General features: G+C 38.9%; 1 protein-coding gene across 1 annotated transcript in view; it reads left to right on the forward strand.

Annotated features, from left to right (window-relative positions):
• The first annotated feature begins 8323 nt into the window (after window positions 1–8323).
• LOC140168626 (MAP kinase-activating death domain protein-like) overlaps window positions 8324–12739 on the forward strand; it is a 135355-nt gene continuing 130939 nt past the window's right edge. Inside the window, 2 exon segments of the mRNA XM_072192030.1 lie at window positions 8324–8431; window positions 11536–12248. Of these exon segments, the coding sequence (XP_072048131.1) occupies window positions 11617–12248 (632 nt within the window). The 5' untranslated portion in view covers window positions 8324–8431; window positions 11536–11616.

Here is a 12739-nt window from a genome sequence, read left to right on the forward strand (position 1 = left end):
AGGAGATGGGTTACAATGTCGTAACCATGGTAACGGTTGTAACGTGCGTACAAAATGTCATGAAACTAAAACAATTAACAATATTTCTGGTTTTGTATTGAAGGAATCAATAATGTTAACCTAGGAAAACCATAGCACAGACCATACATGGTCAACTTTTCAAAATACAACCTTTTATCTGTTGTGCGTCAAAAGTCACATGTTACAACCGTTATTGTGTTGCAACCGTTATTTTTCCCCATAGGGATTATGTGGACAAAATGATCAAAATGTAGGTAGGGCATTGATTTTTTGCTCGCTATCTCCTTACTTATAAAGATTAACAATGGCCTAAATTAAACTATGAAAATAAATACGGAACAAAAATTAGGGCAATAAAACCTAGGGGGGGTCTCATTACTGTGGAAACACCCTTGTGAATAGGGATGACAGATGCATGCAGTCTTCCATTGGGTTGGGAAAACTCCCTTGGAGAAAAACAGCAGGTTGAGTGGTCTGATTGCAAGTTCTGCGCTGCACTCTTTCAGGACTCTTGCTGGGATTTCGTCAGGACCAGTAGGTTTATCTGTTTGCAGATTCTTGAAAAGCTTCCTAACATCTTTGACCTTGAAGGCTTTCTTTTCCATTGAGCACGTTGCTGAATGCTGAACTTCAGGGGCAGATTCGTCTGCGCAGGCAAGCTGACATTTAGCGGCAAAGGCCCGGCAAAATGTTTTAGCTTTGTCTTTTGATATAGTGTCGACTTGAGTCACTTGACGCCCGTCCTTCAGCACTGGTATATATCAACTCAGGTGGACTTACCAGACAGAGTGTTAACAGTGTTCCACCATTTCTTGCTGCTGAGGCTGCCATCTGAGACTTCTTTCCTCAACTTGTTGTTATAGCTCCTTCTGGCTACCTTCTCTGCATGCTTTTACTACTTTCTAGCTTTTCTAAACTTATCCTTGTTTTCCTTGGTGGTGTTCTTTATTAGCTTCCTGAATAAACAGCGCTTCTTGGTTGCTGCTCGTTTGCAGTGGTCATCAAACCATACCTTGTCACCAGTCTTTTTACAAATAAGCTTTGCTGGTATGAAAATCTCTATTGCATCGCTGATAATGGTGGTGATGTGCAACATTGACGTGCAAGAGACCAGTCTGCAGATGCAAGGAAACCTCTCATTCCCCAGTAGTCAGCCTTATCGTACTGCCACACTTTGCGTTTGTAGGTTTATCTAGCTATGTACAGCGACACGTTCGTTTAAAAATGAACCATGGTCTGAAGTATACCTAGTCTTGCATATACTGTGCAGGTGGCATCACGATCAGTGATGACCAAGTCAAGAATCTGGTCTTCCCGGGTAGGTTCTTTAACAAATTGTGTCACGCCAAGAGCATTACACATCTTAAGTATGCGGCGTCCTGCAGCATCTGTTGTACGGCTGCCAAGCCATTCCATGTGGTGGACATTGAAGTCGCCAAGAAGAGCTACTGATTGTGCATTTAATTCAGAAAGCGTTCGAAAGCGCAGACCTGGTATGCCAAGTTGGGTGTCAGATAATACTATGGCAATTCAAGATGACAGAGATGAGGCCAAAAGAGGGTTTCCCTATCAAGATCGCACCAGTTTAAGCGAGATGAAGAAAAATCAACAACCATGACAACTTGCTCAACAAATCATACAAACGAGATGAAACGGCAACACTTGCACTTTTAAAGCAAGCAGGTGGCTTAACTGAAGATAGCTAATGATATGGAAGACTACACCACCACAATCATGGACAAGTGGCAAATGTTAAAGTCATGAAGAAGAGAGATGGTACCACGGGCAGTGATACAGAACTACTGACAGAACGGAGAGGATATTTCAGTACCTTGTTTAACAACGATAATGGCCTTCCATCGGAACTACCTTCTCCTGCTGCAAAGGACTTGCCCAGCGCCACTGATACACCTGCCGTCAAAGGATGAGACAATAAAGTCATCAATGCAATGATACCCAACAAGGTAGCAGGTCTTGATAATGCAGTTACTGCTGAAGCACTGGAGTCAGGAGGTGATGAGATGTTAAATATCATCCATAAGTTCTGTATAGGGTCAGTCCATGTCAAAACAGACTGAGTGTACACCCACCCTCTTGGATTATGCTCTCCTGTGGCTCAGGGGTACCTTTCATGGACCCCTAGGTGAGGTCACAAGAAAAAAATTCAAATTCAATTTCGTTTCCGAATGGCGGGCCATCTAAGTTTGGCGACCGTGACCAAAATTGGGAATTTAAGGTGTCCAAATGACAAAGCGCTCTCTTTGAGAGGCATTTTCTTCTTAATTAAATCAGTTGTGACCCTCTTTTTGAATGTGGTCACTCACTGGCTGTGTCTGAAATGCCTAATGCCAAAAAAGATTGATTTCGGAATTTCGTTGGGATTTCAGAGGGGGTCAAAATCAGCACTTCATACTGTTCAATCAGATTATCTTTGATTTTGAAGGACCCATGATAATGCCACAGTGCACTTATAGGTCCTAATTATGTTCAGAATGGATTAACCATGTGCCAATGTCTATGAGCAATTCAAAAAGAGAAATTTCTAGACCCCCTACAGAATTTTAGGCCCCCTAAAGTGGTTCAGCCACAAATGGCACTTAAAATCGGCAAATTTTGACACCTAATAACTTTAGGTGTACACCAGCTATGAATTTCTAGTCTTTTGCATCTGAAAGAATGTAGTCTAATGTTACTAGGAACATAAGATTTGTTTTGTATTTTTGTGTTTTGATACTTTCAAAAGGTCGTTGACCTATGAACATTTTTCGTCATAGCGCCCTCCTGAAAGGTCTGACACATAACAAACTATACATTTTTGGTATCCTCATGACCATACGAGTAATTTGATATATTACTTGCCATAATTGGGAGCATTCTGAAAATTTGACCCCCATAACCTGTACTTTGCATGTGCATCGTTGCCAGGAAGTGCATTTTTGACCCCCTTAAAATCCATACAGAGGATTAGAAAGTAGTTTTTTCTTATTACTTGACTCAAGAGCAACTTGAAATATCAGGATAAATAATACAAATGGCTATAAAGTGATCAAAAATATAAAAAAATATCATACTAAAATTGGCATTTTGTACCGTATCCTGTATGCATGGTATGTTAGGCAAAAATGACTATTTTTGAAAGCGTCAACTTGATACTAAAACACAAAAAATACAAAACAAATCTTATGTTCCTAGTAACATTAAACTACATTCTTTCAGATGCAAAAGACTAGAAATTCATATCTGGTGTACACCTAAAGTTATTAGGGGTCAAAATTTGCCGACTTTAAGTGCCATTTGTGGCTGAACCACTTTAGGGGTGGCCTAAAATTCTGTAGGGGTCTAGAAATTTCTCTTTTTTTTAATTGCTCATAGACATTGGCATATGGTTAATCCATTCTGAACATAATTAGGACCTATAAGTGCACTGTGACATTATCATGGGTCCTTCAAAATCAAGATAATTTGATTGAACAGTACGAAGTGCTGATTTTGACCCCCCTCTGAAATCCCAACAAAATTCCGAAATCTATCTTTTTGGCATTAGGTATTTCAGACACATCCAGTGAGTAAAAAAAAAAAAAAAGAGGATCACAACTGATTCAATTAAGAAGAAAGTGCCCCTCAAAGAGAGCACTTTGTCATTTGGACCCCTTAAATTCACAATTTTGGTCGAGGTCGCCAAACTGTGATTGCCCGCCATTCGCAAACGAAATGGAATTTGAATTTTTTCTTGTGACCTCACCTAGGGATCCATGAAAGGTACCCCTGAGCCCAAGGAGAGCAAAATCCAAGAGGGTGGGTGTACACTCAATCTGTTTCGACATGGACTGACCCTATAGAAATATTCATAACGCTCCTACCACCGCATCAGTGGACCACAAAATATGTCATTGTACCTTTACCCAAGAAAGGGGACCCCTCTCTTATGACTTACCGGGGAATCACTCTCATGTCAAAGTCTTCAACAAAACAAGGTCAAACCAGCTGTGCACAGCTGTCACAGCAGATACAGATACACATCATTTGAATGATTATGGAGGGAATTAATGACCACCACCTTCCATGCACTTACTGTCACTTTCATCGACTTCAAAGAAGGCCTTCGACTCCCTTGGACCGTTATGTTCTCCATATTACGTCATTATGGCATTCCTGAAGCAGTGGTCAATGTCATTTAAGCACTATACAATTACCCCTGAAGGGTTGTAACGGTGGATGGAAATATCTCTGGGGCCTTCATCTCTGGGGCCTTTACTCTGTCGGTCCGTGTCACGTCACTTCCGGTTGATGATGTTCGAGTGAAAACAAGTCCCTAATTCGATTTTTGTTGATGATTTCTGTCATTGGTGTTATGTAAATTTCGATCGCAAATAGTCAGTGGAATCAAACAACCGTTTCTAAGTCTTCAGAGTGGAAGAAACTTACTTGATTTACCGTTTATATGCTGACAAACTTAAAATTAAATTCCATGGTCGAGTGTCGTTTTTTCCGAAATTGAAGGTCACTCCAACAACATCGCTATGTAGCCTCCTTCACAGCCGGTTTCTGTTGTTCATAACAAACCGTGAGCCACATGCAGTTTGGGCCCGAGACTAGAGATAGCCCGGATGTTGGACCGACAGAATATCCACCGAAGTCCTGAATCTCCTAAAACAAAGGCACTGCTGAGATGGATTCTGGAGTTGGGTGGCTCAACGCCAGTCTAGGGCTCATAGGAGACACCCAGGTAAGTTACTCAATGATCTGCACTTTGCAGATGACATCACCCTTCTAGAGTCCACTATAATACCCAAGGCGCGAGGCACAGACAGGTGCGTAGCCAGGGGGCCGGGCCAAATTTTCCAGGGACAAAATGGAGACGGTATATAGTAAAGTGTCCTTAAACATGTTAATATAACTAAAATGGCACAAAGAATTTACAAACGGTGACGAAAATTTGGCTTTGCCCCCTCACATTAAACTCCTGGCCCCTCTAGGCACAGATATAAAGGATAGCTTCTGCAGCAGAAGCCAGATGTTGTTCTCATAATCAGCGTACCTAACAGAGAACATAAATTATGATCCCCACCCCACACTTCAAGTCGACTTTCAATGGGATCCATGGTAGCATCTAGCATAAGTGATCTAAAGAGACTAGCTTGTACGGCTTCCTAGAACAACTGTGGAGGATCCCCTCCATACCTATCACCACTAAAGTGAGGTTGTTCGACACAACGTGTGTCATTGTTCTCCCAGCTCTATGGATGCGAGTCAGTATTGTCTCTGCAAATATGCAAAGCAAACTAAATGTTTTTGCCACTTCCTGTTATCGCATCATGCAATCTAGACAAGATCATTTCAATAAGTCAGATTTCATTAAGGGGTCATTCCATGGCAGCACGGTGGCCTAGCGGAACGGGCACTGACTCATAATCGGAAGGTTGCGAGCCCCTTCGAGCCCCGGCAACGCCATCGTGTTGTGCCCTTGAGTAAGGCACTTTATCTCGATTACTCTTCTCCACCCAGGTGTTTAGATGGGTACCGGTATTCTTAAATGCTGGGAAGGTAACAGACTCGCTGTAGAGGAGGTGTAGCGATCCCCCTATCATTGCCTATATAGCAACATCGCCAATGAAAGAGAGGTGGGCACTCCGATCACTGTTATATACAGGATCGTCTCCTTAATACCTTTACCTTTTTACCATGCCAAAAAGACTTCGGCTCAAGGGTACCCCGGCTTCATGGATCCCTAGGTGAGGTCACAAGAAAAAAAAATCAAATTACATTTCGTTTGCGAATAGCGGGTCGTCAAAGGTCGCCAACCTTGATCAAAATTGGGGAGTGGTCACTCCAAATGACAAAGTGCTCTATTTGAGGGGCATTTTCTTCTTAATTAAATCAGTTGGGACTCTCTTGGTGAATGTAGTCATTCACTGGCTTTGTCTAAAATACATAGGGGGTCTAATACCCCAATAGATAGATTTTGAATTTCGTTGGGATTTCAAGGGGGAATCAGTACTTTGTAGGGCTGCCTACTGTTCACTAAAATTGTTTTTAAATTTAAGTAGGTTACAAATCATTGTATTTTGACTATAGGTACAGGGTGTCCCAAAAAAGATGCCCCTCATTGCGCCTTCTTTTACGCCTATTTCTGAGAAGTTGATCAAATATATTTTGGTATGTAAAGAAACCTTTAATTGTTAGCTTTAATAAACCAAAACAATTATTTCAATCGGCTCACGAAGATATCGCCCTTTTTAAGACAAGTACCCGTTTTTCACTCTGTTTACGGATAGCAAATAGAGTGGTTGGGATGGGTCCACGGATAGCAAATTGAGTGGTTGGGATGGGTCATGATGTGGAGTGGCCTGCAAGATCACCAGACCTCACACCACTTGATTTCTTCATTAGTGGCAAAATCCAAGATCTTTGCAAGCGTATTACTGCTATATTCGCAAGTATCCGGCGCACACGGTTGGTACACAACGCAATTGATGCAATATAATGAGGACTAGGGATGAAACCTGTATTCGTCAAGGAGGCAACCAAGTAGAGGGCATCCGGCAGAGCAGCACAGTAAACTCACTTCAAAAGAAGCAAAGACAAACTAAACAGCCCTTTTCAGGGCTACCTTTTATTCCAAAAAGAGAAATGACTGATGTTGTCAATAAAAAGAAAGCAAGAAACAATAAAGTAAGAAAGTAAGAAACACAATAAAACAAAAAGGCATAAAATAAACGAGAAAAAAATAAGTATTGTAAGTATAGCAAAAGAAGTAACATCCCACATCAATTTCGCCCAAATTAATGACACTTAACAAAATCCATAACCCATAAGCCCACCGGTAAAGCCCATTCCCTAAAATAAAGTTGTTATTTTATAAAATTATCATCGAGGAATGTTTTATATTCATGCATGGTATATGCACTTTTCAATCTTTGAAGTAGCTAAACCTCCAGGCTCCGTGGACAGAGTGAAGAACGGATATACATTTCTTTAAAAGGGCATATTATCTTAAAAAGTTATGAGCCGATATATTGTTTCGGTTTATTAAAGCTAACGGGTAAAGGCTTCTTTACATACCAACATATACTTGATCAACTTTTCTGAAATAGGAGAAAAAGAGGGCGCAATGTAGGACCTCTGTTTTTGGGACACCCTGTATGTATTAACCAATTAACAATGAGTGGACATTTTCCTTCTGCACCTAGTAGGCCTATACCGTACAATGGGGAACTTCGGTCAGCGGGGTAACTTTGGTCGGTCAAATATATTTTTGTAAATGGTCATATTTTCGTACAGCAATATTAAAATTGTTTTAGTCATATAATTGGTGTCAATTTGTTAAGAAATATATTTGGAAGAATTAATAGTCACTCATATCCAATTTCCTCGAAATTTACGAAAAAATTTTGATTTTTTTTGTTTTTTTTGTTTTTTTTTTATTTTTGACCAAAAATGAGCATTTTTAACATTTTGTTCAGAAAAAATAAAAATCGATATTCATGAGCAAGGAGGTGTGCTTGATTAATTTTGCAAGGGTCAAATGTCACAAAAAACAACAACTTGCCCATATACAGCGAAGATCAATTTTTTTGATTTTTTTTCTTCTTCATGGAATGTAAAACTCTGACCAAAGTTGCCCCAAATGCGGGGTAACTTTTGTCAGGCTTCTTCTTCTTCTTCCAATAAGTACAGGCCTCTTTAGAAGTTTTCACTCCCGAGTATATTCGTACTGGCTATTTGTAACCCCTAGGTTACTTCGTACTGGCTATTTGTACCCTTACAAAATTATTAAAAAATCTTTTCCAACTTTAAGGTGTAGAAGGGAACCCTAATGTCATGAAAAAGAGATAATTAGAAATAAAATTGTTTGAAAAGTGCCCAAAGTTGCCCCATTTTACGGTAGGCCTATGTGCCAAAATTATCTTGCCCCCGAAACTTGTCAAAAATGCCTTCCCCTTTTTACCAATCAAATAATTTTTCTTTTACTCAGACTCACAAAATGACTTGTGACTTGGACAAAAGGAATTGTGACTTGGACTTGACTTGCACAAAATGACTTGTCATCTCTGTCCGCAAGTGTCCGGTCTCTGCCAAAAATTGCCTCATTTGCTCCCCGTCGTTTTGCCGGGGGGGGGGGGGGGATATTTAAATGATTGCATGAAGCTTTCAAATTAAAACATGAATCAACACCTACCAACACCTGCTGAATATAACAGCAACTGAAATGCCGCCCTCTATACTACCAATCAATTATTTCCCATTTTCCCAAAACAGGTTGTTTTTCTTCTGTGACATGACATCAGCGCATCGGCATCAGTCAGTGCAGTCAGTGTGTGTACGTTGAAATACGGTCGCTATTTACACAGATGTGGAGCTAAATATGGTGCAATAAAAAGATAAAATACTATGCAGTATATTGGACATGGTAAGTTATAATATTCTGATCGTTTTTCACGGTATGGGTTATTTGTAAAAACAAATTATGATGCTTTTTGAGGGCATTTAATTAGCCCTATACCTGTCAATGTCATGCATGCAAATACAGTGTCACTACATGGATCTGTATCACAACACACATCCCATTGCTAATGATAGGCCTACTGATAGTGATAGTTGCTCTTCGTGTAGTCATGTTGCATGTTGATGAATGATGACAATTGGCATTTGTTTACTGTTGCCTCTCAGTTCAATCTGGCTCAATTATGCAATATGAGAAATAAAATGTTTATTTGGCGAGCCTGAAAATGAATACATATTTTTTAATAATATATATTAATTATATTTGAACAGTATCGTATTGAAAATGATTGTATGTAATGTTTTATGTATGCTGTACATATATGTTTGTGTAATGGAATGGGGTTATAATTTTCTTTGAAAGGGAGTCCCAAATATTAAAGGGGCATTTCGTGATCCACAGCCTCATCCCCCCACTTTTCTCAAAAAAAGTTGAGATATTTATATCACTGGAAACCTTTGGCTACATAATGTTTATGTACAAAATATTTCTTGCAGATTAATTCGTTTTGCAAAGATATCATGAAATTTGAATTTCGTTCTGGTGCACCAGAACGAAATTACAACGTATTGTCTATGGAGCAGTGTAATACACATAATCATGCATACTCGCAAATTACGCAAAATCGGAATCAACTGAAATTTTGGGAATAGGCTTTTTTCGTGGATATGTACTGAAAAATGTCGTAAAAAGAGGATGCTAGGATCAAGAAATCCTCCTTTAAAGTTGGTGACCTGTCAATTTTGAGTTGACAAAATTGAAAAAATAGACCCCTCTTCAGCACACGTAGGGAATAGCCTAATCCTACCCATGTACACAGTAGTACCGTAACAGTACATGTACTGCCGTTCTTTTTTTTATAAAATATCTGCATAGTCTGACATTCTCAGGGTTAGCAATTACAAATGGAAAATTAACATACTTGCAGTGTGGTACACGGTGCATTACTCGACGGTTTTAGAGTAAGATAATTTTGCTTTGACACCACATAACAAATTTAGAATTGTTTATGAAGATTTCATGATTATGTGTTAATCCAATGGCGACCTCAAAATTGGCGATATCGCTTCCATCACCGCCTGATTCAGTACCGTAATAAATAAATTCTATGTTTTGCAAGTTTGGCCAATATTTTAAAAATAATGTTATTTTATACTCATACGCCCTTTAGGCCACTAAAGAAAATTAAAAACCTAAATGCCGAATGCAGTTTTTTAAAATTTATTTATTTATTTTTTACTACTTTTTTATGCACATATTCTGTAGTGTACACGCATTGGAACAAGCATTTTGTGCAGAAAGTATCCAATGTCTGTTGCTAATGTTGGAATAAAGTCACTGCTAGTGCTACAAAATAATTCTTCTGTGTTGAAAACTTCAAAACTTGTTGCAAATTTGTTGCAAATCAGTTTTATTTTCGCATTTTTGTAAAAAAAAATTTACAAAGTACCAAAAAATTTTAATTTCTTGATTTTCAAAGAGGATTTTACAATTAATGGGCACAACAGCTTTGAGACGCAGGATTTAATTAAGGTGGCCTTATGAACTCCTTTTTTTGTAAAAAAAATCATGACCCAGCGTCTTTAGGACCCAATCTTCCAGCCACCAATCCTTTTGTTACACTTGCACGTTACGACAACAATGGGAAATACATTTTTGTAGCGCCCTCAGCCCTGTGGTGATTTACCCCAGGATTTTTAACCCTGATCCTGATGTAGTTCCAGTAACTGTAACTCGTCATACCTAGAGTTACAGTGCACTCTATTGTTATCTATTCCACAAATAAGAAACATCACAATATGTGGGCTCATTTTTGGGCTCTTAAGTAAGGATGTAGCTGAGGAACTCTCTCAAGGACAGTTTGGGCATGCACTGATGATTTTAATCCCATTGTACCAGGGTTTGGGCGTGCTTAAAATTATGGCGCATTGGGGACAAGTAAGATATGTATATTATAGGGGCAAGGACTACAACTACTGCACTGGAAATTTTATTTCAGCACAGCTAACAGTTGTGGAGTTACAGTCAAAAATGAGGGAAAACCAATATTTGATCAATAAATCAATAACTACTTGCTTTGTGTTGCTGTATTTTCAAAACAGTAGTTGTAGTCCTTGCCCCTATAATATACATATCTTACTTGTCACCAATGTGCTATAATTTTTGGGAAAATTGCAAAAATAGGCGCAAAATTGGACAGGGGTGTAATACCCCCTTAAGATGATTTTAATCCCACTGTACTAGTCTATAGTATACTCACAAAGTTGAGGTAATTGATCAACATTGATCTCATCTTTTGGGTGGGTTCAAAATTCCCAGGGTTGGCAAAACCTGCAATCTTCATGGAAGTAATTTACTTAGTGCAAAAGTGGTCAAAATATTGCTCTGCAAAATGTCTTGATTTTCATGATTCGGATTTATCATATTGAGCAGCATTCTACTTGTGATGTTTCTGCACTGTGTAAAGAGGGTCTACAGCATCTCTGAGGTAAAACTAACAAATACAAGGTATATTTCTTGATGCTTGAAGTTTGGATTTCTTAAACGTACAGTGCATCCCTATATGTACCTTTGCAAGACTTCAGGTCAGTAGATGTCATTATGTTTATGATAAAGACTGAAGTCTTGCTGGCAGGACTAGATGTACATGTAAGTGATGTTCCCTGACTTAATATTGATTTTGACATGATACATAATTTGGGCACAATTTTCGAAACAAACTTTTGGTGTAGTAGGTGTTTTATGTATGAATTGGTGGTAATCTGACAAGTGACAAGATCTGGTCCATGGAGGCCGCCAAATGAGTCATTTTTGAAAATTGAGTTATTATAAAATTACACCTAGCATATATACTTGGTTCTAAAGTTATGAAGCTTGGGATCGATGTCTATTTACTTGTTTTCAATTTCAAATTTGCCACATTTTGGCCTCTATGGACCAGATTGTGTGTCACATTTATGTTATAGAAGTTGAACTAATATTTCAATTTATAAATTTGTTTACTTTTTTAGGCTGATGGATTGTATTTCCTTTCTACAAACATGACTGCTAAAACTTAATTTGAACTACATGTAAGAAGAAAAACTACAACAATGGCTACTCAGAAGAAATATTTCTGCCCACGACTCGTGGACTACATTGTCCTAGTCGGTGCACGGCGTCCCAACAGTAATAATGACGTCGCTCAGACGCCGGAACTATTACGTCGTTACCCTCACGAAGATCATGAAGATTTTCCACTTCCACCGGACGTCATCTATTTCTGTCAACCGGAAGGCTGTCTCACGGTCGGACAAAAACGGCTAAGCTTACGTGAAAACACGTCGTTCGTGTTCACCCTCACTGATAAAGACTCTGGTCGTATGAGATACGGGATCTGTGTGAACTTTTACAGGCCGTTTAAAGTTTACGAGAGGAAATCAACTAAAGATAAACTTCTTGCCAATCAACGTCAGAACTCTAGCAGCAATGATACCCTTAATGTACCCGGTGAGGACGCAGACGGGCCAATTCATTCGCCCGACAAAAAGTCTCCAAGGACTCGGAGAAAACTAAAACAGGCCAAGAGAATTCGTAATAACTCATTGACATCTCTGTGCATTATTAGTCATCATCAGTTCATTTCCACGTTTAGAGAGTGCTTATTTATTCTCAAGAAACTCATAGATTCTTGTAATGACCGGACGTCCAGTCGGAAAGTCGGTGGATCAAAGGCATCATTAAGGTATATAGTACTAATTGTATAATTCCGTAAGGCTTCATGATAATATTGTTAATTGAAGAAGAAGAAAAAAATTGGTTAAATGAAAAGTTGAATGTGTTTGTGCAAACAACCCCTGCCCCCCCCTACCACACACACAGACTCGAACCCATAGATTTTACATAGTTAACTGAGGACATGAAAATTGAAACAGTGGATATCACAAATCTTCAGACAATTTTATCAATCGGGTTGGACCTATTATAAATGTTGTCTAGGATCTAGATGTAAAATGGTATCCACATTCCACCTGTTATCTCAATGGGGATTTGCTATTTGGTCTAATTCTATTTAGTCTAATATCCATTTCGTCTACATCCATTTCGTCTAAACCCATTTGGTCTATATCCACTACGTCCAATAATCATTTGGTCCTTTAACCATTTGGTCTCATAACCATTTGGTCCGATAGCCATTTAGTCTAATAACCAATAAGTCTAAATCCATTTAGTCTA

This window comes from Amphiura filiformis, chromosome 13, assembly GCF_039555335.1.
Source record: "Amphiura filiformis chromosome 13, Afil_fr2py, whole genome shotgun sequence".
In the NCBI taxonomy this organism is placed as follows: Eukaryota; Metazoa; Echinodermata; class Ophiuroidea; order Amphilepidida; family Amphiuridae; genus Amphiura; species Amphiura filiformis.